The sequence below is a fragment of the Athene noctua genome, chromosome 5 (genome assembly GCF_965140245.1).
Source record: "Athene noctua chromosome 5, bAthNoc1.hap1.1, whole genome shotgun sequence".
Lineage (NCBI taxonomy): Eukaryota > Metazoa > Chordata > Aves > Strigiformes > Strigidae > Athene > Athene noctua.
In genome coordinates, this window is record NC_134041.1 from 43973066 (window position 1) to 44000581 (window position 27516).

Below are 27516 nucleotides of genomic sequence, written 5' to 3' on the forward strand. Positions count from 1 at the left end.
GGCAACCTCATAGAGAGGGGTAGGAACCATGGAAATCGACAGTTGTAGAGCAAGAGAGCTGATGGGAATTCAAGGCATCCCGCTGGGTTCAGGGCAGCCATATCCTGAAGGTCTGGAAAGTCACTGACGAGGACTTGGACACATCATCATTAATATGAGAACAGGACAAGACAGAGAATGTGAGGGCTCTCTCTTCCTCTTGTTAATTTTGAAATATAAACTAGAATAAAAGGGGTTCATGTTTTCCGTTCAGTGGCATAGAGAGAAGTGCAGGAAGGCCAGGTACACTGGCTCTGTTTGCTCTGTTGTGTGAGAATCTCACCCAAGGCAAACGCTGAGTCCCTGTGCACTCTCAGGACCTTTCTTCCAAAGGCCGTTACGGTTGTTCTGCCAAGCTCCCGCACAAGTGGTGTGTGTCACTTCCCAGGGAACAGGTCTGCCTGCTGACAGGCGAGTGACGCTGCCCACCTAGCACCTGCTGATCCTGCCATTTCATCTCAAACCCATTAAATACCATGAATCCATACCAAGAATTGACTTTTTCTTTTTAAATTGCAGGATGTAAAGAGAAGGTGCCATCATGTGAATGTGAAACAGCTAAATGAGAAACAGGACACCTGGGAAGGCTGAGCTGAAACTACTTGTGCACAGGATGACAGACTGATTTGCTGTTGGAGACAAGATTCAGGAAACCTCTCTCCTCCAAAAGACTTTCCTGAGAGAGAGAGGAGAGGAACAGGAGGAAGCACACAAGAGAGCGATGGGAATTGAGGGCCATGGTTACTTGAGATAAATGGCAGATCGCTGGGATTCTAGCCTTGTAGCTGTTTGCTTTAGCTTTGTCTCTCTCTGCAGCTGCTCACTCTTTTTTGTGAGCTGCTGCTGGGTACTGCCACGGCGGCACTGGAGATTTCAAGAACAACGTGGGTGCAGACTGTGAGGAGGGGCTGGGCAGCCCGCCTCACCATGATTCAGTTGTGGAAAGTAGTGAGGCACGTGCGACAGCTGGAGCTCCACAGATTGATCCTGCTGCTTATTGCCTTCAGCCTGATCTCCATGTGCATCCTGGCTTACTACGTCACTAACAGTCCCAAAATCAAAGAGCCACCACCCCTGCCCTTCAGTGACTGCAGCAACCAGCACCGCATCTTGATCCCACCGCAAGCCAGCTGGAGGCTCACAAAATCTGTGGACACCTCACGCACAGATCCTGTGGTGCTAGTCTTTGTGGAAAGCATTTACTCCCAGCTGGGGCAGGAAATAGTGGCTATCCTGGAATCTAGCCGGTTTAAATACAGGACAGAGATCGCCCCTGGCAAAGGGGATATGCCCACCCTGACAGACAAAGATAGAGGACGCTACGCTCTTATTATCTATGAAAACATCCTTAAATATGTGAACCTAGATGCTTGGAACCGAGAGCTGCTGGACAAATACTGTGTAGAGTATGGAGTGGGGATTATAGGCTTTTTCAAAGCCAACGAGAACAGTCTGCTCAGTGCACAGCTCAAGGGTTTCCCCCTTTTTCTACATTCCAACCTGGGGCTGCGGGACTATCACATCAACCCTAGTGCTCCCCTGCTCTACGTCACCCGAGCTAATGAGGTGGAGCAGGGTCCCCTGCCTGGTGATGACTGGACAGTGTTCCAGTCAAACCACAGCACCTATGAGCCAGTGCTGTTGGCCAGCACAAAGTCCTCGGAGTCCATTCCTCACCTGGCCACCCACAAAGCGTTGCATGCCACTGTGGTGCAGGACCTGGGTCTCCACGATGGGATCCAGCGGGTTCTCTTTGGCAATAACCTAAATTTTTGGCTGCACAAACTCATTTTCGTGGATGCCATTGCCTACTTGACTGGCAAGCGCCTCTGTCTCACACTTGATCGCTATATCCTAGTCGACATTGATGATATATTTGTGGGAAAAGAGGGCACTCGCATGAAAGTGTCTGATGTAGAGGTAAAATCCCCAGAACAACTACAGGCCCCAGACAAATTTCTAGTTGTGTGGTATGCCAGGAGAGTCAAGGTTGCATTTAATTTGAGTGTAAGAGTTGATTGCTGCAATTGTTTTCATCTTAAACAGAGAAGTAGCCTGCAAAGGTGCTGAGGCACCATATGTGGTGTTCTCAACAGTTTTGCAGGTTTAAGTGGACCATTTTTCATTCTGGGACCTGTAGCTGGGCTCTCTGAATTTAAGAGCAGGATGCCTGTGGTGGTCTGTCCTGTCTCCTCTTGACATAGGAAACTAGCATATGCAGATTTCCTCTGTCAACCTGTTTGTAGCTGTAAAATCTACCACTCAAAAGGAAAAGGCAAATTGTGTTAGCATAGAACAGAATACAGTAGAAAAACTGTATGTATTGTATTATTTTGTATTATGATATGTATAAACTGTATATATTATATTGCAAAAGAGTAGGCCAGGCCAGTCCATGTGGTGTAAATTGCTATAGCCTGTGTTTTAGCCATCTAGTTTTTCAGGACATAACCAAATTGGGAGAAGAAAGCTTTTCTCTCACCCTTTGTTACAGCCCACTCATATCCTCCACCAGCAGCCCCCATCCCTGGGCAGAGAATATCCAAAAATTCACCAGGGAAACATTCTCAGACCAAGCCTTCATGTGAGTTGTCTCTATGGCCTCACCACTGGGAAAGAGAGATACCATCTTTGTGATATGCTTTCCTTGGCTGTTCCTTAAGTAATACAGTGACCTGTTAGGAAAGGATATGGGAAAGACACAGAGAGAGATTTTGTGAAGGAGAGGGAAGTGAGACAGGCAAAGGAAAAAACAAGTAGGAAGAAAGTAAGAAACTAAATGCACCTTCTACTTCTTTGTGTCCTTGAAAGTATGTGATAAAATGTTATCCTAAGTCTGTGATATGTGTACCTATGCTCCTTCACAGAGCCAAGACTTGCCTTTGTATCTTCCCCACCAGTTCTGGTTTGTAGCCATTGAGACAGGGCATTGCCTGTTCCTCCAGGTGTTGTGAGGTTGTTCCCAGAGTTAAGAGGCTCCTGATCTCTGGATTCCCATTTAGCACTTGCCCTTAGATAGGTTCTGGATGGAGTTCCCTGGGTGCCAGCCACGATGACAATAAGCCTGTGACAGCAGCTGCCTTAGCATGTTTCCAAAATGACTTCAAGGTGAAGCACCTTTTTGTGTAAGAGCACAGAACATTTGAGACAAGGGTATAAAACAAAATGTTGTTGTACATTTGCATCCCCTTACCTCTACTGAACCTCATCCATTACATATTCCCAAGAGCACTCTTCCACCTCACTAGGAGTCGTACCACCTTTTCTACATGTTTTATGTGACCATGCAAGACATATCTCACTTCATCTCCATTTTTTCAGGTCTTTGAGATTTTAAGTTCTGCTTCTGATCCCAGAAAAGGAAGCTCTTGCATTCTGTTTGGAGCTAGCTTTATCTTTACAATTCATTTGAAGCTGCATGCCTGAAGCAGTTCTAATTGCATGCTGTTATTTGTTTTACTTCCTTCATTCTTTAGAGCCACCTTTGACCATAACTCTCAAAACAAACAGGTATAGAAAAAATGTTTCTAAGCAGGCAGGTATGGAAAAATGGAGCAGTTCTATATAATACTTATTTAAGGAAAATGCAGACATTTTCTGCATTTCACTGCAGTTTTGAGGTGCTGAAATGCTTGGAAAGATTTTTTTTTTTTTTTTTTTTTTTAAGGATCACAATCTTACCTTGTTCCTAAGCAGGGCCTGCACCCTCTAGTCCAAACTGGCAGAGATTCTCACCTCTGTAGTATCTGTGCGGGTTACAGACCCATGTAAGAAAACAGGAGATAGGTGGCTAAAGCTCTTGGAAACAAAGGCTGCTCTAGTGATGTTAAAAACAAACCCAGACAAGATAATTCCAAAAGATGCTTTGTTTGGGTTTTAGCAGGGTGAAATGGAGGAATAATCTGTGATCAGTAAACAGGGAATCTCAGGCAAAGCAGATAAAACCCAGATTTATCCATTTAAAAGAAGCTCTATGCAGAGCCATGAGAGGTTAATGAATTTTTATTTTTTTAAAAGCGAGAAATAACTACGTAGATTTGTTGATAGCCTTGCATCGTGGGGAGAGAAGGAGATATAATAGTGACAGAACAGCTGGCATTTTCTTTGGCCTTTTATATGAAAGCTCTGTTTCAGGGCTGTTATCTCAACACACAGGTCCTTATCTTAAAGCTCAGATTACCGTGGTCAGGGTAGCGGTTTGAAGATTGGATGTTGTGTGAAGGTATAAAATTGACCCTGCTGTCCCAGTGAGCCTGTTTGACATATGCAGGTCCACATTCAGAGACCTTCCCAGACAAAATGACTATTAAAAGAAAGTGCTGAATACAATTTGATTGAATGCATGCCAATGGTAGATGTCCTGCATGAGGGGAGAAATGTTTTTATTTGTGATGCTTAAAGGAGAGCTGAATAGCTTTCTTCTTTAACAAGAAAGAAAGGAATTGTGCTTGCTTTTACTTTAAAGTTGATAACTATTGAGTTTCTGTTTCTGCTGAAGGCCTGCAGCAGGAGCTTGCAGTCCTCAATTGCAGCGAAACAGTGGGAAGTTGCATAAGGAAAATGTTTTTCCCTTGTAAAGTTTACCAGAAATTTGAGCTGCACTTAATTAACAAAACAAAATCTCTGAGAATCCCTTCTTTTCTCAATTATTCCGCATTCAGTCTCTTCTGAAATCATAATCCTTGGAATTTACCAAACCTCCATAGAACTAGCCAACAAAGATGAGCCGTTTCTAATGCAAAAGGATCTGGCTCTTATGATCCTTCCTGGTCGTCTTTAGGTATGAGGAAGGAAGATTAAGTAGATCAGTTTCTGCTTCTTTTGCTGGTAATCTCTACAAGGGCATAAATAGTGAGCAATCATTGCTAGCAAGCCTGAAAGCAAGCTAAGTGAAGATTAAGGACAGTCATTTCATTTTGGGCTATGAATGCTGAGGGTGGGAGAGAATCTAGGGAGGGTGGCTGTCAGCCATTGCTTGCCTTTCTAAATTGTAGCAGAAGATCTTACCTGAAATGAAAATACTCAGCAGTTTCTAACTCCCTAATTTTAACATTGTAGGGGAGGTAGAAATACCAGTACCATGGATGCTTTCTTTTTTGACAGCACTGTTTTGAGTTATGCTGGTGCTACTGCTGTGAGCTGTAAGAAAACTGCAGAAAATCCTCTTGAGAATGTGCTGCCCAGTGTCCACAGGGGCAGTTTTTATGAAGAAGGTGTTTCTGCAACATGTTCCTAGTATACTTTGCATGAGCATTTGAGAAGAGGCTATCAAAGGAATCTGCTTTCTTCTTCCATTTTTTATCATCTGTTCCTCTTCATTTCCCTGGACTCGTAGTATCCTTTCTTGTCAGCATCTGACTCTCAACCTTATTTCTCCCTTTTGTCTTTTTTTAGAGGGATGTGAGATAGGGGAGGTAATATTTAGGGTTTGTATGAAACGGCTAAAATTTCTGCAAATACTTTCGGAAGTTAAAAATTTCATAGCTAAAAAAGCAGAGTTGCGTGAAGGTTTAGCCCTGTATTACTGTGATTCTAAGGACACTGTGCCATCTTAGAAGAAGATTAGGTCCTAAAGAAGCAACCTAGAGACTGTAGAATCAGGGTGCTGTGGCTGCCCCTGATTTCTTCCTCACTTCTGGAATTTTAACCCCATTGAGAGAGTTTTTGTCTTTCTCTGGATGGCATCAAGAGCATTGTAGTGACTGTTGAGTAAATCTTTGCAGATCCCATCAGTGAGATGATACAGCTTTTTTAATGTTTGCAACAAAAGACACAATGTTAAACTTCTTCCCCTAACATTTGCTTAGACATAAATATTTATCATAATTTGAGATTATAGAAAAGCCTTTTTTAAAGTGATGGGCATTGAACATTAGACTGAAACTTAGACCTTTTTTTCCATTGTGTCCAGAAATGAAGATGTCTCAATTGGTCCTGCAGCCTGGCTGCCCTAATTAAGTACTAAAGACCTCCAGAAATACAGGTTGTGAGTTGCAAAGAATGTTCTCTGGTAGACTGTGACAAGCATGAAGCAGGTCTGGACTTGATTGTGGTTTATGAGTTCTGGTGGCCAGTGCTGGGAATCTCTTGAAGATCCCATCTGTTCCTTCCTGGGGTGAGCCTTGCTGAGCTTCAAGTAAGGAGCTTAGCTGGGGAAGGGGCCTTTCTGGGTTGGGGGTTTGGCGGCATCTTGGAAGGGTTTTTGGAATGGAAGATAGTTAGAAAATATTAAACAGAAATTCTTGGAGGGATTGGAGGGGCTGTGTCCCTCCAAGAATTTATGGGGCGTAGGTAAAATGCTAGCCCTCTGTCCTGTACCATGTGAGCAACTAAATTTCTCAAATATGCACATGAAGATCTGTTTGTATCTGGCTATTTTATATCTTAATGAATAGCCTACTCCTACTCTTGATTGCCTTTCATTTAAGAATCTCAGAGCACATTATGGATATAAATGAAACGCCACTTGAGTCACCTGTAAGACATTATTAGTACTATCATTCATCCTACTTTATAAAAGAGAAACAGTGCAGCAGAGGTGTCAGAGCAGAGAGAAATGCCATCTTCCTGGCCTGTTCCCACATCCGTATTGTTTCACCTTACTACAGCTCACAGACCTCTTTGAACCAGGGTGCTAGAGAACAGTGAATGCATAATTTGTTAAAACAAATTTCCAAATATCTTACTTGGCACCTTTGTCTCTTTTATTCTGTGCGGGAGAAAGACATTTCTTCAAACCTATGCTATGCTACCTTATGGATTTGGTTGTGAAAAGGACCCAGCATCAGCAGAGGGGTGGGACATGATTGGCAATAAATCTGTCAGAAAAACAGGACTCTGTGAGGCTCCATATTTTCAGAATTTCTGGGACCTCCGCAGTTCATCCTGGTCCCTCCCCAGACACAAAAGATTGCTGCCTGCTGGAGCAGGGCTTTTGGGGATTTATCATCAGACAGATGTGTTGTCATGGTAACCCCAGACAGCCTTTACATCTCCCTCTATGCAGAGGAATGCTAAGCCTCTTAACTGCTGTCTTTCCTCCCTCCACCTTCCTACCCAAGCTGGAGGACCTGGATGTGCCTTTCAGGGCAGCAGAGAGAAGTGGTGAGGCTTGGGACAGCTCTGGAGACAAGAAAAGAAAGTGGCACTTTCCTGTCTTAAGATATTGGGCAATGTGTTCAAGGTGCTGGTCCCAAGTTTGATGCAATATTGTTATCCATCTGGGCAGGCAGATGCTTCTCAGTATAGAGAAGCACAGCTCTCAGTCTGTGCTCCCTGATGTGTAGGATGAGTTCCTGTGTCTTACCAGGGTTATATGAGGGGAACTTGACCTCCCATTGCCTATTCTGGATCTTGTGCAGCAAAGGAGGCTTCAGCCATCAGTGCTGCTGGCATGTCACCTTTTAAAAGCACTACCTACGTTTGTGATAGGTTCTGGAGATGTCGTGTGCCATACATTGCTCAAAATACTACCCTTGCGTGAGGACTGGGGTAAGGTAGTCATGTGGCTGTGGAGGAGCTGGGATCTTTGAAATTTGTTCCAGGCTGCATTTGATGTCACTGTTGTGTGGATGTGGGGAGGAAGAACAGGCAATCAGGTACATATCTAGGGTAAAGTCTGAAAGCTTGGTTCCCTCAGAGAGAGCATTGATGAGAGTGTCTGCAGCACTGCAGAAATAATCTGTCTGCTTTTCCCACCTTGCCGTGTGTGAGAGGTCATGGGCTGGCTGCCTCGGGAATAAAACCTCTCAACTTCTTTGCTCAAAGGTGGGTGGGTGATTGAAGTAAAATACAGAAGTCATCATTTTTAAATTAATGTGATGATCAGTGTTTGGTCAACACTGTTTTGAATTATTAGTGACAGCAGTGATTAAGTGGTAGGTGTCAAGGCTGATCCCTGAACTCTCTGAACAGATCCCTGGTGTCAAGGCAGATGGATCCCTGAACAGACTGAATGAGAGTCTGCATTTGTGAATGCACTTTGACCACTTAAGGAGCAGTGTGCCTAAACAACACATATAGAATGTAAGCCATGTGAAGGCAGCATTGTAGTGCTCTTTTGTGCTCCTTGAGGCTGGGGAAGGGCACCTGATGCAGAATGATCTGCCTGTCTCCTCTGCACATTTTGAAAAGTCTGTATGCTTCCCCTGGTATTATCTATGTGACAAGTTGCTTGTGTATTTGCATCTACCCCAAGTCTGCTGTTGAGAGGTCATCACCTTCACCTTGGTGTAGCCACCAATCCATTGCTTTCTTAGAAAAGCGATTAAAATCTAAATAACTGCATCTCTGTCACCTGCCAACAGCCCTCCTGCCAGGCCCATATTTGATTGAGAGCTTCTCCCATAGGGAGCTGCACCAGTGACACTTTTCCCGAAGCATGCAGGTAGCAGCAGAGCGTGCATCTCAGGGCATTTCTCAGAAGAAGAAATTTGACTGGAATTAGTTTGTGTCTTGTCTGTGACATACTGAGCCCCTGGGTTGTATTTTTTTTTTCTGTCACGGCTGTCTGTTGTCTTACTCTGTACACTGCTGCTGGACCTTGGGGTTTGTGGCACAAGGCTCCTTCCCTTTGGCTATAGCAATTATTTTGGACATTTAAAGCAGACACAAGTGAGGAAGTGAGAACCTGTAGGAGATGTGATGGCTGTGAATGTCAGCTCCCCCAAGTTTTCTTTCGAGAACCCAGGAAACTTTCCTGCCACAAAAGGATTTTGTCACTTTCAAGGGACACAGAACCAGGGATACCTCCCTGCCATGGCAGGGCTCCTTCCCTGGGTAGTTCTGCTAATCCACCTTTTCTCTCTAAATACAAGCCCCCTCCTTTTGCATCACTTTGTTACTGTTCATGATCTTAGTGACTGCTCTTCCTTCTACTGTGTACCGTGTGCTGCCCCATCCTCCTTTTTCATTAACACGTAGGATGAGAGAGAAAGGGGAGAGGTTCAGTAGCAAAGTCCCAGTGAACGTTGGAGAGGAAGGGAGTGTTGAGGTTGCACCTGGAAAAAATAAGGGGTCTGTTGCTTGGAAGTGAGATACACTGTCCTTTTGCCTTAGCATCAGACACTCTGGGTCCTTCACACTGAAGTGGAGAGCATTATCTGACTGTGGTTTTAAAGTGGTATCATTTAGTACAACAGGACTACTTCAAGTAAAGACTCTGTATGTCAAGCACTTGGTTACTCTGCTTCACTCCACAGGCAACAATGCCTTAGTCCCATCCCCTTTGATACCTCTTTAGACTGAACTGGGTACCAGTAAGGCACAGAGAAATGTTACAGAGCAACTGAATATGAACATTTCTTTTTCCTTTCATTCAAACAGGCTTTACTGAGCACCCAGAATAAACTAAGAACTTTAGTCCCAAATTTCACCTTCAACCTGGGCTTCTCAGGGAAATTCTACCACACAGGTAAGCCCCTGGCACCCCCTTGGTCCCAGCACCTATGTACAGCCCCAGTGTTCACATGTGTATGCATGCATGATTTTCTGTTGGCACAACTCAGCATTGCAGGGGATTAGCACTGCTTTGAAACATTGAGCACCTCTTCTGCCTTTTGTTTTGCACTTCCTCTAGGTACAGATGAGGAAGATGAAGGGGATGACATGCTGCTCAAACACAGAAAGGAGTTCTGGTGGTTCCCTCACATGTGGAGTCACATGCAGCCTCATCTTTTCCACAATGTCACTGTGCTGGCTGAGCAGATGAAGCTCAACAAACAGTTTGCTGTGGTAAGGAGCACTGCAGATTATTTACCTTGCAGTACTAATTCTTCTCCTGGAATAGATGTTTGGACCCTGCTGAACCCAAATACTAGTCTAGTAACTCAGCTCCATTTAAGAAGGGCAGTTCTGAAAGTTTAAATTGGTGCATGGCTCCTGCTGTCTTCAGGCAAGAAATACCATTCCCGTGCCTGCCTGTGCAGTGGGAAGTGTTTCCTGGCACCTGCATGGCCCCAGGTAGCTCTGCTAGTTCCAGGGTGCAAATCCCAAGGCTCTTGATTGCTGAAGTGTGAACTTGTAGCATTACCATCCAAATGCAATTAATTTATAAACTCTGGCAGTGAGAAAGCATTTCCTTTCCCATCCTTACTCACAATAGTTTTGTAGGGAAGTCACCTGGTTGGTAGTATAAAATGCTCTATGGCTAACAGCCCTACATCTGGCCTCCCCAGACAATGCTGAAGGAAGTTACTTATCTAGGAAGTCCAGGGGAAATTCGCTGAGTTTTGGCAGAGGAGGGGGAAACCTTGAACATCCTGCACTGCTGGAACAATGTCTGATGCTTACAGCCCAGAGTTGAATATAGCATACATGTTTCTCTGAAAAGAAGTGTCCTCTTCACCTCTAGCTTGGTGCTTTTGATGGTAATCCCTTTGGGAATAGCAGGCTGCTGTTTTGTGTTCCCATGACACACACAGATTAGGAATGATCTTGAATTCAGAGCACAGTTGCAGCATTATAGAAACAGTTTAGGCTCCTCCTTTTCCTGGTTAAACAACAGTACAGTCTTTTGCAAAGAGAGACAAAGCGCAGACCACAATTACACATATTTAACGTAAAACAGGCTAGCAGTGAGAAGGAGAAGGTTGCTGCTTCATTTAGGGGCTCTGGTTTTATTGTACACCACCAGGGCAGAGCTGTCATCATTCATATTGTTACCAGAACCACATAGCGGAATTAAAAACCATGAAACTCAGATATTTCCTGTCATTTTAGTATAGCTCCAGGCCCCATATCTTTACCCTCAACAGTCTCTTGCTTCATGTCTGCTTTTCTTTGAATTGCTAGAGACAAGACAGAGCCCAGTCGTCATCTTCCTTTCCGTCTATATATTAAGGAAATTTTGTTTTACTCCTTTAGTGACTCAGACTGTGGGAGTCAGATGTGTCTGTCACTTAACAGCATTGATTAGTTTGTAGTAACCAAGGAACCTGACCTGAGGCTTGTGAATTAATCTGATTTGTCACACCTGCAAGCTACAAGACCATTCTTACAGCTGGACATCCTTGTTGATATAAAATCACTCATATTTCTATAGATGCATAAAACAAGAAGTACAAGCAGTATTTCAGGTTTCCCAATCCATAGAATTTCCATGTTACTCTGTCAGCTTGCTCTGACTTGGAGTCTATTGCTGAGTATGATCCTTATTAAGGATATTAGTTAAATATTGAATGACTGAGCTGCATATTCTGCTTCCAGGAGCATGGGATTCCCACAGACTTGGGCTATGCCGTAGCCCCTCATCATTCTGGGGTTTATCCTGTCCACACACAGCTCTATGAGGCATGGAAATCTGTGTGGAGCATCCAAGTAACGAGCACAGAGGAATACCCACACCTACGGCCTGCCCGGTACCGGCGTGGATTCATCCATAATGGAATCATGGTGAGCACAGCTGCGTGAGCAGAGCCCGCTTTCCTGCCCAAGGGACAGCCTTTGAGCGACCTGCATCAGAGACATTAATCTTAGTATCACCAGTGTTTCCAAAATCATAAAGTCAAGCAAAGAGAAAAAACTTGGCTAAAGCCAGTGTCTGTGTTTTTCATTACAATTCAGAGGTCAGTACTGAATGGGGTGCAAAACCAAGCACAGCAAGCCTAAATTGTGATCCCACTGCCTTATTTGCACTGTGATGAGTAAATGGTTGGGAGGAATATCAAGAGTCCTCTGAACCTATGCGGCTGTGTCGGTTACTCCTTATGTTGATCCACAGAGTGCTGCTTTGACACATTCATGTGTAGGTTCTGCTGCATCTGCCTCTTACCTAACTTTGCTTTTCTCTGATATTGCCAGGTTCTGCCTCGACAGACCTGTGGTCTTTTTACTCATACTATCTTCTATAATGAGTATCCTGGTGGCTCAAAGGAGTTGGACAAGAGCATTCGTGGTGGTGAACTCTTCCTGACGGTGCTCCTGAACCCAGTAAGCTCGTCTGAAAGGGGAATCAGTGCACGGGTGTCTCAGCTTATGTGTGTGATGTGGGAAAGGGCTAGATCTTATGGGAGATTCAGTATAACCACTCATCATGGTGTGGGTGTCTCCACTGTCATGCTAAGGAGATGTGAAAAAGAGGGCCAAGGAAGTACTTGCTAGTTAATGCTGCTTTGCTTTACGCTCTGCCAAGGAAGCATTAGTATTGAGTGTTGACAAGTGTAACACTCTGCAGATAGAAACTAGCAAGGGTGACATGCTGAGCATGGCCCACCGTAGCGTGGGTGTTACCTAGGCTGCTGCGTCTTCATGAATCATAAGTGAGATGTGCCTTTGCTCCTTCTGTTCCACGCACATCTGCCGCCTGTTGGCTTCTCTCCTGGCTCACTGATGAGTTTTGTTCAGAATAATTGCTTTCTCTGGGCTTTCATTACGAAGAGCTCTCCCCTTTCTTTCAACATGTATACACTTGAAACAATTTCTGCGTGTAGCTGTTGCCCTGAGGCATTTTTTGAAGATCTGGATCTAACACAGGTGTTTCTTTCAGATGTTTTTTCCCTTTTCAATACCTGACAGTTCCATCAAGCCACCAAGCTAATGTAGCACCTTCAACACCCTGCAGTCCCTTCCCAGTTCTTAGCCATGGATGGCAAATCAAATGAGTTTCTCACTTCCCATTGAAAAAACCAGTCATTTTTAGAAAATCCTGAATGGAAAGAATTGGGAGATAAAGCTTTGTAGCAATTTCCAACCACAGATCACAGTCCCTCATATTCCTGCTTGTTGGCTGCAGCAGGATGACATGCCGTTCATTTGAATTGTATAGTAACTTACTCAGTTCCCCACCTGAATTTTTTTTCTTACTGAAGCTGATTTGGCACCTATTGTCCTCCCTTTCTCTGAATGGACATTGCCCTGCTGCATTTAGATAGTGATTTTAGAATGTCTACCCCGGCCTTCTGAATAGAATGATGTTAATCTCTTATTTTCTCCTGACTTCCAAATTTCTATGTTCTTACTTCTCCTTCATACATCGTTTACACCAGTGCCTGAGTATGGGCAAGAAGCCATGCAAACAGATCTGAAAATAGGTTGTTTCTCACTGGTGTCCTAGGTGGGAACCCTAGAGTAACGGTTCCAGTCATTGAGTAATTGTTTGTGGGATTTGTCACGTAACATCAGTGGCTCTGCTTATTGTGATGTTTTCTTTTATTCTCTCCTTCTTGTGCATCTTGATTGCTGTGCTGAATATGCAGCTTTGGCAACTTTTAGATAGGACTGTAGAGGCTCAGTGAATCAGAAGATCAAGCTTTTTCCCTCAGTGAGCTTTATTTTTTTCTTGACTCTTACTTTTCCTAGTGTTTAGTGCCTTTCTACTCCTAGAAGTAGAACTGTGATAGTGAAAAGATCCTTGCAATGTTGTCTGGGTATATCACACAGACAAGATGTAGTTTACAAACAGGCCCTGTGTTTCTGAAGGTTAGCCAGTGACCAGCCCTGGCTTGGTGTGTGTGGTCTGCAGAAGGTATGGTTATGTAACAGCCCTAGCTCAAAAGCTATAGGGGTTCATACTTCAGGTCTAGAAGCCAACCTTCCATCCCTAAGGTCTAGAAGCCAGCCTTCTGTCCCTGTCACCTGAGACAGAATTGTTATCTTTACACACAACAACCAAATCTACCTGCTTAATGAAAGTCTGTAGTAAGGAGAAGGCTATTCTTTGCATTACGTATGGCACAATTGGTCAGCTGGAAAGAAACTGCTTTCTTTTTTGGGCTTCTCTTCCCATATGTTGGGTGAATTCCACCTTGACCCAATTCATAATTGTCAGATCTTAAAGAATGCCTGCAGAAATAGCCACTGTGAAAATAAAGAGCTCTCAGTTTCTCTAGGAAGACCAGTTGCCAGACTGTAATCCAGAGATCGCTGCTGGTCTAGGAGGCTGTGCCAAGGAATTTATAGAAACATAGTTTCTAGGGCTAATCATTAAAATTTATGGATAAGACGGTCAAAGCAGCTGGCAGTGATATGTGATCTAAAAAGTCTGGAAAGATCGTGCTGTAGTACAGGGTGAATTTATTTGCCAGATTTACTGTTGACTCTTCATGGTGACTTTTAAAACTGTTTCAGGCACCTTCAGATGCTTCTGATGTTTACACTTTTGCTTTGTTTTGGCAGTGGAGCATTTCTCTCTCTGTGTCAACAGCGGAGTAGTGTGCTCTAAGCTCCTCGTCATTGCTCATGTTTGCACAGTGACTCAGTCCCTTGCATTCTACCCCTCTCTGATAGAGCCATCTCACAGACCTGATAGAAAGCTGGCCAGCCCTGCAGCCCCAGCAGTGATCCGTAGCAGGTTTGGACCAGGCTCTTTTAGTCCTTTTTGGTGCTTCCAGCTCCCTTTGAGTGGATATACACAAGTAGGAGTCTCCAAGCCTGTATGCGTATGATCAGCTCCACAGTGCAAACAGAAGATGTTTGATCTTCTGACCTGAACGAGGTCTGATGTCAGGAAGGAGAATAGCTGTTGATGTTCAGCAGACAGGCTGATCACTTCTCACAAACACTTTTGCTCACACTGCGCTGGCAGGTTACTGCTGTGCCCACAGCTGCTTGTTACATTTTGCAAGGATGCTCATACCCTCCTCGTTTCTGTATTCTGGGCTTTCTGTGACCTTTCCTTTCATCTTTCCTCAGCATGAGGGAAGGGAAACCATGGCATGCTGACAGTGGAAGGGATGGGGAGAGGAGGGAGGTGTTATTACCAAGCCAGTCCCTGGGGTCACTGGGTGTGGATGGGAGGGAGGGAAAGATGGGAATTGAGTGTAGCTTATGTCAGAAGTAGTGCTCAGAGCTGTTTTGGCAGCAGTAGCTGTGATGAGGCAGAGCAAGCTGCCAGGCCTTGTTAAAACAGTGCATGTGTGTTACAGGACATGACTGCATGCTCAGAAGTACGGGGACATGGCTCTTAGGTTGGGCTTCTCTCATCATCTTCTAAATCCAGTTGCTTGGGACTGTTTGCAGGTGACAGCATTACCTGTGTGGGCCACTTTACTGAATGTAGTCAGTCTTGAGAGACCTTTGGTAACCTGGATCACATGCGGGCTTTTTTAATTCTGGAAATCTTGAAGGGGCCCCAGGTGGTGACTTGCATCCTCCCTGCTGCAGTACTTGGTTCATGCAGCAAACTTTACCTCTGAGTGTTTCACTAGTAAGTAAAGGGATGAGCCATCCTTTGCAGTCACACCACCTTGTGGTGTCTCCCAGAAATGGGGAGCAAAATACAACATGAGACTCATCCTCTGCTGCCTTATGTGCTTGGTGGCATGGCCCTGCAGTTAGACAGAAGATCTTTCTGTCCTTTGCTCTGTGTTGTATTTAGCACATCCTTTTTACACAATAGCACCAAGCATACACTGCTCTTTGAAGTGTAGGTGCCAGAGCCTGTCTGGCAGGGCCTCTCTGTCAGCTCAGTAGGAAACCAGAAGTGAAAAACTCACAGGCAGACAAATGTGATAAATCTTTTAACTGCACTTACTTTCCATGTGTCCCAGAGTCCTACCACTTTTTTCTGTTGCCTACTCAAAAGACCCTGGGGTGTGAGCACTTTATGGACAGGATTAAATTCATTCAGTGTCTTGGGGATGGCTCAGGCACAAAGAGCTAACATCTTGCAGCACTGAGACCAGTCTATGGTGACACTGGGCAGAAAACTGAATTCAGACCTCCTGAGTGCCAGCAAATGTCTTCATCCTAAGACCATCTGTTTCTGCTTCCCTTTTTTGCTCTTTTCCTACTGTGAGTGGAAAGCCATTCATGTCCCCTGCCAGGGAAGCCTGTTGTTGCCTGCTGACCTTACCTGGCATCATCAGGATTCAGCACTGAGCTGCGCAGCAGTGTGTGCCCCTACTGTGACTAAGTTCTCTTCCCTGCACTAGCAAACACTGGGTGGGGAGTGCTAAATCATCCACATAGTCCTTCTTCCATAGGCCTTAGTTGTTTTGCTAACTTCTAGCTGTGGTGTGGTTTAGTGTCTGGCAAAGTGCTGTTGTGTTACAGGCACTGGGATGCCCAATTCCATGGGACCTGTCAAAGCCACACACCAGAGTCAAGCTGACAGCAATCTTTTGCACTCTTTTCCAGAAGTTAAGATACTGAAAAACAGACAGGAGGGAAATGTATGTGCTTGAGAAGAAGAGATGACTTGGCAAGGGAGAGACAGCATACCAGCTCCTGAGCACTGCAGTGCTGGAGGAGCTCCCATGGGTGCTCAGTGCCACTTTGCCCAAGGGTTTACATCCTCTGGCTTGGCAGGACATTTTTCAGGGGCTGCCTGTGCTGAAGGCTCTTGGAAGCTAAAACTTTATCAGCTGATGTCTGTTTCTACAACAGTGTCCCAGTGCAAGGTCTCTTTGCAGTCCCTGTTCAGATCCCCAGGTACTCTGGTTTGGAATTTAAGATGTGAATTGTCAGTTGTTCTTTCACACTTGAGATGTCAGCTCCAAAGTGAATGAAAGGTGACAAGCTGTGGGCCTAGAAACAACTCGCTGTGGAAACCATCCTTTGTGCCACTGTGCCCTGGCCTGCTCCCCTGCTCTAGCAGGCACCACAGATAGAGAGGTTGCCCTGGCTGTGCCTCAGGAGTGGAAGGGAAGCTCCTGTTCTCTCATGGAAGAGGCTTTGCAAGGCTTTGACTAGGAGGGAGTCACTGACTAACATTTGTTCCGCTAAATGTCTCAGAGCCACTTGAATGGAATTTTGAAACTCTTTTGGACTGACATCCAGGGCTCAGTTATCACCCCCCCCCCACACCATTCCCAAGGGTTACTGAAAGGTTTGTGTTCCTCCTCTCCTGAGTTCCTCCTGTCTTGCAAGTGCTGCATTTCTTTCATTTTATTGTTAGGGCAGTGCTGTATCCTGGCAGATGGACATTCATCAAGCCAGACAGCCAGGACCGTCTGAGATGTGAACAGCCTCTTGCTGACAGTGGAATCAAGCTAGAAGGAAACAGTGCTGTTACCTGATCTACCAGTATCCCATGTCTTTCCTGTTTTCAGATCAGCATCTTCATGACGCACCTGTCCAACTATGGGAATGACCGTCTGGGACTGTACACTTTTGAGAGCCTCGTCAAGTTTGTGCAGTGCTGGACCAACCTTCGCCTGCAAACATTGCCCCCTGTCCAACTTGCAAAAAAGTACTTTGAAATCTTTCCACAGGAGAAGAATCCCTTGTGGCAGGTGAGATGCCAGTTTTAACTGCTCCTAGTGGTTTTCCAAGAGGTATGTCCCACATTTAAAGTGTGGCAAGACTGCTGATCCAGAGCGCAGAGGTGGAATGCATAAAGCTATTAGGTTTAACCTTTGTGGCTTGAGGCTGCAAGTGACAAATTACAAGGTGAAAAGGATGGGGAGTAGGAGCAGTAGGACACAGTCATGGTGTAGCTGTCTTAACTGACTGGGGGGCAAACTTGCAGGCATTGGGGTCATTAAACGGCTTATATTAGAGCAAGCTGCTGTGAAATGTTAAGTGTGCGAGGAAGAGCTCTGTTTGGTGCTGGAGGAGCTTGCAGGCGTGTTAATGTGATTAATCTTAAGGTAATTTCACACTGCAGAATTCATGTTCATTAAATAAAAACATGCTTATTCCATTTTATCCCAGGGCAGCAGCTCTCTGCATGGTAACGAGCAGATGAAATTAACTGAAGGTGATAGAATTGTCTGTCTGCCAGAAGTTCACAGATGCTGAGCTGTACAATCCTGATGGCCCAGCCCAGCATGGCTACACAGGGCAAGGCCTGTGGTTAACACTCTCAGAGGGACTTTGGCTCCTGTGTCACTTTGCAGCTTTTGAAACCATTCCCTCGTGTTTTTACTTAACTCTTCTTGATGCCTGGCAAAGCAGCTGTGTGGCTGTGAAGTGTTCTTCATATGTTAATAGGATTTTCCCGAGAGGACTGGCCTTCCAGCTTTTCCTCCCCCTTCCATTAGCTCCCGTGGTAATGCTTAATCCCATCACTTGTGCTGCAGAATCCCTGTGATGATAAGAGGCACAAGGATATCTGGTCCAAAGAGAAAACGTGTGATCGACTCCCCAAGTTCCTCATCGTGGGACCTCAGAAAACTGGTAATGCAAATGTTTTATCTAAAGAGAGATTGCAGCTTCCATCTTATTCCTCCAGAGAGGAGAGCTGGAAAGGTCTGTGTTGTAGATCTGTATGGCTGCCCTTTGTGCAAGCTGCCAAATGGCTGCAGAGGACATTTCAGAGAAGCTCAGATTTGTTCTAACCTAAACCTGGCAAGCCTGTCAGTACTTCACCCTGGCACTTTTCTTGGCTCAGTCCTGATTTGCAGAGAAAAGCCCTACCTGCAGAGTTGTGTTTTGGCTTTTCCATGTAAGCTCAGAGAAACTGTGACCTTTCTTAGTGTGTCACAAACATAAGCTGTCAGCAGGACTAAACACACATGCTTTAGCAAAGCTTATGATGAATGCTTCCTAGTGCTTTTATTGCAACAGATCTGTGTACCACTGCGTGCTCCATGTCACTGTCAGTGGGAGGCAGGGATCCTCTTTGTCTGACCTCTGTCACCACCTCTTAACTGCTGTGGCATTGTGGTTGGCAGTGACATGGCTGTATATACTGTATTGAAGAGTCCCTTCTAGTCTGAAGAGAACAAAATCTCTTCAGCCAAAGCCAAGTCTTCAAAGCCGGGCTTTCACTGCTCTGTAGTGCAGTGAAACAGCAGCCGTGAACCATGCACAGCAAATGGTCATCCTGGCCTTGGGAGGAAGTTTGTCCCAGCAAGCTGCTGTCTCCTGCCTGTGTCACTGTGAAGCTCTGTTGGTGAGTGCAGCATGAGCACTCCTGTATCATGGCCCAAGCTGCTTGCAAGTAAGAAAACCCTTCTCTCAGCTGATTTATTGGCTTGCTGGAGGCCAACAGCTGGGTGCTGAGCAGGACTATCAGGTTTGGCTGGGTAAAGGGAAAACATCTACAGCAGAGGCAGGCCAAGGCATCTCTAGCTGAATTCTCATCCAAGGACACTAATGTTGTCCCTAGAACATCTCCTTCCCAAACACATAATACTGTCCTGCAGGGCCCAGGCCACCTCCCCTCTGGCAGTTGTGGGTTCTGCCACATGACAGTGGAGCTGTGCCACCGGGGAAAAGAAGACATGGGGGTAGCCAACATGGGTGACAGCTGTCATGCTGAGCAGGTGACTTAAATCAGCTGCATGAGCTGAAATGTGGGATTGAACCGCTCGGTCAAGTTCAGTCCCAAAGTGCTTGGTGTCACTGCTGTTGTAACCTGCATGAGTTAGCCACGCATGGTAGGAGTGTGCCCATCTGAGGACCGTGTGTCGCAGTGCAGATAAAGCCTGTGCTTTCAGCCAAGCATTATGTGTGAGCTGAGTCCTGTTAACTGGTTCCTGTTGCAGGCACAACAGCTGTGCACTTCTTCTTGACCATGCATCCAGCTGTCACCAGTAACTTCCCAAGTCCATCCACCTTCGAGGAGATTCAGTTTTTTAATGGACCCAACTATCATAAAGGAATCGATTGGTAAGAACCCTGATGCATGTTATTCTGTGATAAGGTGCACCCATGTTGTCTTCTCTCGAGTCTTTACGTCCACCTCAGCCACCTTAGTAGCTTCTCTATTTCTGAACAGTTGTTTTCACTGCTATTGCTCAGCGCATGTTCTCTGTTTTCCTACTAACCCAGCTGCTTAGTCCCAGGAACAGGACAGGTGGTTTCTGATTTTACTCACTGGTCACCAGGAGACTTGTAGGCATGACTTAGCTTTGAAAAATCAGAGTCTTTGTTCAATGCACTACTGTCATGAGTTTTCTTTTCCTTTCACATGCAGAACAGACAACAGTGTGCTCATTAAAAAATTCTTTGTGGTTTCCAAGTTCAGACACATCCTGTGGAGGGGGTAACCTCCCTACTGTTGTTCTGGGCCCATTAGACTTAGAGCTGTCACTGCCTTCCTTCCTCTGGCTCCCAGTGTCCACATGCATACCTTGGTCTTTACTTGTCAAAGTATGCAATTGTGATACGGTGTTTCCACCCAGTAGTGAAATTCTAGTGTCACTATGGCACTATTATGCCAGTATGCTTCCAGGCAGAGAAATTTTAAAGGTGTTCCTTGCTCGAAGCACTGAACTCCCTCATGCATGGCTCTGAGGGACGGCTGTGTGGCAGTAAGGCATTCTGCTGAGGAATCTCTTTGCCCATGAGCTGTGGGAGATTTTGTCTGATCATTTAGAGAACTGTTGAAAAGATACTGGAAGGTGGTTGGTATTTGAGTGAAATACTTGATTTGAATGTAGCATCACATGCAAGAGGAGAGAATCTTTGTGTTTAGCATGGAATTTGAATTTGTTGTACAGCTTAAATTTCAGCAGAGATGGAATTTGAATTTGTTGTACAGCTTAAATTTCAGCAGAGACCAGTCTTCCAGTGCTTTATAGTGCCCTATCTCCCCATTACCCTCTACCATTATTTGAACGTCTTTAAGTTTCCATGTTTACTAATGTGACAAGCTCCCGTGAGGTAGAGCAGAGCCCTTTACCCTGCCTCTCGGCTATGGACTGGGGCACAAAGAGACAAATGATTTAGACGGGTTTGAACAAGCAGTCAGTGGCATGGCCAGCGGCTGACTCTGACCTTGCTCTTGTACAGAACCTCCTTTCTGCTAGAGCTTGCAACTAGTACCCTACCCTCTGCCTTTTCCTTCCATTGCCCAAGGACTTGGGGAACACACTCTCAGCAAAATACTTTCTTACCCTCTTATCATCTCCAACTTTCTATGTTGTGCTCTGCCACCCCTTTCCAAGTCATGGCTCTGCCAGCTCTGCACCCATTTGCCCATTCGCTGCATTGCTGGGGAGGTGCAGTTGTTGTGAACTGTGCCTGTTGAAGAGGAGCAAGGGCATAGTTTTGTCGTGTGCCATTTCTTTTCTGGGCTGTGCCACTCACCAGCATCCCCTCTGTTTGGCAGGTACATGGAATTCTTTCCCATCCCCTCCAACGCCAGCACAGACTTCATGTTTGAGAAGAGTGCCAACTACTTTGACACAGAGGTGGTACCAAAACGTGGTGCAGCCCTGCTGCCTCGAGCCAAAATCATTACTGTTCTGATCAACCCTGCTGATCGAGCCTATTCGTGGTACCAGGTAACTTCCCTGCACTGTTCTGTGGGTGAGGGTCAGAGAGAAGTTCCAGCAGGGTGCAGGGGACAGCCCAGGGCAGAAAGGCCCTGGCTGTGCTTCCAGAGAGGGGCCGTGGCCATGATGCAGACTGCCCGCAGAGTGCGGACAGTTACACACAAAGGCATTGGTGGGTGGTTGTGCCAAGTCAATGTGGTCTGCACAGAGATGTGTAAGGTGGAATTTTGTGTGGATTTTGCTCCTAAATTCAGTTTATGTTTTCCAGCACCAGCGTGCTCATAATGACCCTGTAGCCCTCAATTACACCTTCTACCAAGTGATCTCTGCAAAATCCCAGGCCCCTCAGGAACTCCGCAACCTGCAAAGCCGATGCCTGCTCCCTGGCTGGTATTCAACTCACCTGGAGCGCTGGCTGACATACTACCCCTCTGGGCAGGTAGGAGGTTTGGCAGTAGAGGCTCTCCTGGAGCCCCTTGTAGGTTTAGTGGAGAGGAGAACAAACCATAACATGTGCACACACTCCCTGCCGCCTTGATTTCATTTCACCTTCTGTCTTGCCTTTTGGAACAGGAGCCACAATTTGCTTCCTTCTGTTATGATCTGATAAGAAATCAGGCTTGAATACTCCCAATTTTGCACTTTATCGTATTTGTAAAAGTAAATGAGTGCAGGAGGATCCTGTGATGTCCCAGAGAGCTCTACAATATTGAGAAGTTCAGCAAGAACAGCAGTGTTAGCAATCCCTTCCTTTCATCTTGGCAGCCTGCAGCCCAGGGACCCTCTTCAAGCCCAGTAGGTGTTCAAACTACTTGCTGCAATTTTATTGCTTTAAAGAGAGGCTCTTGGGCTCTGCCACTTGTTAGTTTCTGTCTTGTGATACCTTTACTGTCTGCTGAAGGGAAGTTTCACTGCAGAGATGTCAGGATTCTGTGTTTTGTGTATAAATTTGAAAAAAGTCAATTAATAGACAATGTAGACCATTACTGTCTCTAAATTCCCAAGAAATTTATAAACTGTTTGAGTCAGGATATGTTTTTTTCAAGTTCCTTTCTGCTGCTGTGGTTTATCCTCAGGCAGCCTGTAATCCAGCAGAGGCTTATAATGCCCTTTTCATCTCTTACTCTCTGCCAAAGCAGCAGCCTAAACTGTACATGACAGATCTGCCAAGACTGAGAGAGACATGGGAAAACATTCTTGGGCTCATATCTCATTGCCTTCCTATTCCTGGAGGTTACTGCTGTGAGGAATGATCAAGCCAGACACACCATCCTTGTACTGACCCATAGTCAGTGTCAGGGTATCCTACCTTCCCCAGACTTCAGTTCATGTGACTATTTTTCTGTTCTGTTCTTTGGAATAGGTAATTTATTAGCACAAATGTTGTTCATTATAGTTTATCATACATGTAACAGAAGAATAATCATAGGTTACAGAAGAATAGTTTGCACAATGGCTGCTGACATCTAAAAAGAATACATGAGATTTCCAGAGACAATCTGTAAATGGTGCTACTGCTGGGTCTTAGTGCTTAGTTACAGGGGGTTTGGCCAAAGGCGAGTTTATTAAGCAAAGCCTGTCATGATCTACTGTTTCATGGTACTGGTGGCCTGTATCTTAACTTCTCTATCTGAGGTGACAGATGGTCCACATCTCCCCACCTTGTTGCTCTGGAATAAACGGGCTTTGGCAGCCTTTACTCACATGCAGAAAGGCCAGGGGGAGTTTTGAGATCCAGGAAGCTCATGGGTGCTGTTCAGCACAAGCTGTCAGGCTAAGGAGGCCGCTGTCTTTTCAGCTTCTCATTGTGGATGGTCAGGAGCTGAGACACAACCCTGCCTCTGTAATGGACAACATCCAGAAGTTCTTGGGAGTAACGCCACTCTTCAACTACACCCAGGCCCTCAGGTAGGGAAATCGTTCTGGGGAGGGCACTTTCTTAGCCAAGTGTGATACTAGTAAGCACTTGATTGGAAGAAAACTGACTCTGAGACCTGCCAGGGTTTCAGAGGTATGCCTAACCCTAAAATTAGGTTCAGATAGCATGAGATGCTATGCTGAGACAGGAATCATAGCTTAGTCTTTCCAAAAATGATAGAGGAAGGGGTGGGTTTTGGCACAGTCATGGAGAAGCACGAAGATGCTCACAGCAGTAGTTACGATGTTTTCCATTTGTATTTGTGGTTTCAGAAAGGGAGCTGGAATTATTAGCACTCCTTTTACATTGTGTTATACCTGTATCTGACAGGAAGTACAGGAGCTGTGATAAAAAAACATGTGACAGGTGCCTTGTATCTTCAACTAGATGGAGATTAGGGATGCATCACACAGTCTGAAGTAAAGAGCCTATTACAGAAGACATGGACCTGACAGGTGCCTGGAGCAACTGCCCTTTTCTTTAACAGTAAAAGAGGAGAACCAGCTCCATTCTCCTACAGTTGGTTTCCAAGGGCATGGCACATGGCTCCCCAGGGGAGGGCAGGTTTAGAGAAATGTCAGATTACTCAAAAGCCTTACTGGCTGAAGCACATGTGGTGATTGTAAATGGACTATTTCCAGCTGTATGCTTCAGCCAGAGCCAGAAAAGAAATGGTGTTGGTCAGCTTGCCTCAGAGTTTGGTAGAGGTACTTGCTCAGACCTCACGCTCACCTTTGGCCAACTGAGGGGACAGGATAGGACAGACCAGACCCTGACATGGTTCCCAGCATTGCCTTATACCTGTGTTTTGGCAAGAAAACACTGACTCTTTAAATGGCTGGGGGGTTCTCTAATATTTCTCAACTGTAACAAGGCGTTTTAAAAGAATTTATATACACTAAAACACTTGACTGTTATTCCCCACCCACAAGCTTAACAGACAAATACTGTAACACCATGTTACCTCTACATAAAGTTGCAACAGTCAAGGTTGTAATGGATTTCTTGTCAAAGTAGACAGGTGCTAAGAAAAAAAGGAACCAATACCATAAAGAAATAAAGCCTCAACCCAATTTGTAAAGCATTGAAATGGGAAATACCTATGGAGTTACTTAATTTGTGCTACTACTAATTGGGCATGTGGCCATATCTTTTAAAAACAAGTGTCCTTTTCAGATTTGATGAAGCAAAAGGATTTTGGTGCCAGCTGCTAGACGGAGGAAAGTCTAAATGCCTAGGAAAGAGTAAAGGAAGAAAATACCCTGATATGGATTCCTCGGTGAGTAACTGTCTCAGATCCATTGGCAGCAAAAGATGTGGAAACATCCCAGCAGACCAACCTGGATTTACCTACCATCTGTGTCCTAGATGACCTATGGAACATGTGTTGAGGGTAACATTTCCTTTCACACTAATGGGGTCTGTATTTTCCACACAGTCACGGCTGTTCCTAAGAGACTTCTACCGGGAGCACAACATTGAATTATCCAAGCTGATGAACAGACTTGGGCAGCCCCTTCCAACCTGGCTCCGAGAGGAACTGCAGAACTCCAGCTGGAGCTGAGAGGGACCTCCCTTGCCTCAGTGCCATTGGGATGTGTGGTGCTCCTGCGTGTGCTATGATGCCATCTCTTGTCAAGCCAAAACAACCGGACAGATGAGCAGGGAATGTGCATGCGGAGCCTTTCCCCGCCACTGGGAAGGGCTGCTGCCTCTGACTCTGCCCTGCCGCATGGAGTGCAAGTCACATTCTTGAGTGTGAATGGTGTGTTACACTTTGACTTTTACTTACAGGAAGGATTTGGAATGCTTGCCCTACTTTGAGCAGGGGAGAGAGCACAGTTAACACTTTAAATTACTCTTCTCTGTGTATGGAACAGGCACCAGCTGGAGAGTTAATGTGTTACTCCTCTGAGTCCAGAAGTAAAGACTTCAGAGGTGAGCTGTTGAGCCCACTGCTGAGAAAAGAACAGCATCTCCGTAAAAGGGGAATCTAGTCCAGTGAACCCCAGTCTGTTTGCCAACAGCAAGGTACAAGAATGCCTTGTTCCTCCCAGTGGCTGTGATCATTACTTACAGTGCCACTGTGTGCAGCTGTTGGGGACTGCACCTTCTTGGAGACACGTAATAGACAAGATTGCCTCCTTACCTCCAGCACTGCTGGTGTGATAGTGTCCAGTGACTTTGGGCAGTGGGAGATAAGGCAAAGCTACAGATGTTGACACACAGAATTGATTTGTTGTCTTAGGGAAAAGGGTGCCGTATATGGCAACATGGCAGCTGTTTCTCTGCAGGGACTTCAGACATTTCAGAAGATAACCAAGAAGCTACATGTCCCCTTAGAGCACTTTGGAGGCATGTGTTAGTGCAGCACAGCAGTTGGGGGAGGCAAAGCTCAGGTATTGTAAAATAAGGCTGATAAAGCTGAAAGCAGACCATTCCATTCCCCATGTCTGATCAGGTTAAAAAAAAAAAAAAAAAAAAAGCAACATTTTTCTCTAACAGCTTCAGGGCCCCTACTACATATGCTGATAGATAGCACCTGTTTTAATTCCCCTGCAGTCCCAAAAATACAAGGAGAAAAGCAAAAAACAGTTAAGTTCATTTGGATATAAAAGGGAAGGTTTAGACTTAAAAGGGGCTGTTTAGTTTACTACTTCTGCACACAGTTAAGCAAGTACACTAAGGTGCTTTGCCTCCTCCTGCAGTTGCTGGATAATTACTCAGAGGAAATCCTCCATCATGGTTGTACATGTTTTCTGTTGCTGACCCATAAGTTGTGTGGGCCATCGTCCCTCCCTCCCGGGTGCAGATGGTCATCGGAGGTTGCTGTAGTTGCAGAGAATGGAGGGGCAGGATCTGTACAATGAAGTGTCGTGAGCTCCTTTTCTCCTATCCCGAGGGAAGTTGCTTCAACTAAGCTTCTTCATTGAGCCTTAGGTATTGTGTATTTCTGAATGAATGGTGCATTTACCATTGTATGTAAATGTATATAGTATGCAATATAGTATTTTATTTCATGTGCCCTTGGAAAGGGTTATTTTGTGCAGCCAAAAAAGGACAGAAAGACTAGAAACCCCTCTCTCACTCCTGTTAGAGAGAAGAGCCCGACTTCCTGCACTGGATTCATGTATAGCATCATTCACATTGAATGATAATGAAGAAATTCTTGGCTCTCGAAGCTGAGCATAAGTGTCTGAATAAAGGCTAGAAGTAGTAGTAAGTGGAGATTCAATAAATGTACTACTTATTTTTCTTCTTTGTGATGATTTCGAGTGATGTCATGGACTCTAAGCTGGTAAAACAGTAAGAAAAACTGAAAAACCTACTCCAGGCCTTAGAGCTGATATTTGGGAGGGCAACAAAAGTGTTTAACTTACATTTGTAACAACACAGAAACAGTGTCCTAAGGGCACTTTCTCTGCATGTGCACCTGTAGGCTTGCAGAAGCTGGCACAGCACAGCCTGCAGGCTCATCCGTAATGGCCTGCTGCAGTGATGACTCTTGGGCCATCCCTGGCTGCTGCAGCAGCTTCCAGCTGCTGTGCCCCTCCCATCCAGGGGCACAGACCTACAGTAATAACCAGCCTACATTGAACTGGAAGCAAAACATTGTTTAAATAGTCACAGTTGCGACAGCATCATAAAACAGCCTCACAGCTCTTTCTCCACCAAGTGCTTCACACACAAGTACAGCAGCAGCACGGCTGTTTTTACATGCTGCCCCAGGAGGAGGAGGATGCCAGGACCAGTGCTAATGATGCTCCATTAAACTCTGCTCTTAATGCGTTACAGGCTGTCACTCACACAATTACTTCATGCTTTACCTCAGACCATGGTACATCTGTGAGGAGATGGAATTAAACATTACAGAATAATCAAGGTACCAGGAATAAATGTTGGGAGGAGCTCACCAAATGTCAGGGTGAGTTTACTGGTGATAGTCCTTCACTCAGAGCAGCAAAGGGCAGCTGATTACTCTCATTATTTATGCTTTTCCTCCTCCCCATTGCTTCATTTCTATGCCACACTTGTTCTCTTACTGCTTATGCTAACAGCAAACAAGTCACCTGCTGTGGTCAGATCCAAATGTGGACTGTCCTTCTCTGATTTAGCTGATGAAGAGTCATTTTCAAATCTGGTAACTCCCTCTGACAGCACCTTGCTGCAGAAGCTGCCCTCTTTCCAGACATCCCTTCAAGGCCATGGAAACAAATACCCCCTCCTAAGAGAAACTTTTATAGTATCAGCAGCTGTGTGCTATCAAAAAGCCGACATCATCTTTTCCAGTGAGATATGAAGGTTACTAGATACTAATCTCTTAGGCACCTACACATTACAGACCCTCCTGTTTCATTTTGACAGTGGAAATAAACCTCTTCATCATACCTCACTGTTGAGTAACAGAACTTCATGGTAAACAGTTCACTTCTAAGGTAAGGTAAACAACAGTAA

At 45.2% G+C, this 27516-nt stretch overlaps 1 protein-coding gene across 4 annotated transcripts in view; it reads left to right on the forward strand.

Moving 5' to 3' along the window:
• Positions 1 to 26317, forward strand: part of NDST2 (N-deacetylase and N-sulfotransferase 2) — a 138405-nt gene extending 112088 nt beyond the window's left edge. For all 4 annotated transcript variants that reach the window (XM_074907243.1, XM_074907244.1, XM_074907245.1 and 1 more), the window contains 13 exons: positions 559 to 1959; positions 9364 to 9451; positions 9617 to 9771; positions 11245 to 11430; positions 11839 to 11967; positions 17028 to 17210; positions 18000 to 18096; positions 19410 to 19533; positions 20978 to 21152; positions 21412 to 21582; positions 22942 to 23051; positions 24238 to 24340; positions 24500 to 26317. In XM_074907243.1, coding sequence (XP_074763344.1) covers positions 967 to 1959; positions 9364 to 9451; positions 9617 to 9771; positions 11245 to 11430; positions 11839 to 11967; positions 17028 to 17210; positions 18000 to 18096; positions 19410 to 19533; positions 20978 to 21152; positions 21412 to 21582; positions 22942 to 23051; positions 24238 to 24340; positions 24500 to 24625 — 2640 coding nt within the window. In that variant the 5' untranslated portion in view covers positions 559 to 966 and the 3' untranslated portion in view covers positions 24626 to 26317. The remainder of the gene's footprint in view (positions 1 to 558; positions 1960 to 9363; positions 9452 to 9616; positions 9772 to 11244; positions 11431 to 11838; positions 11968 to 17027; positions 17211 to 17999; positions 18097 to 19409; positions 19534 to 20977; positions 21153 to 21411; positions 21583 to 22941; positions 23052 to 24237; positions 24341 to 24499) is intronic.
• The last annotated feature ends 1199 nt before the right edge of the window (positions 26318 to 27516 follow it).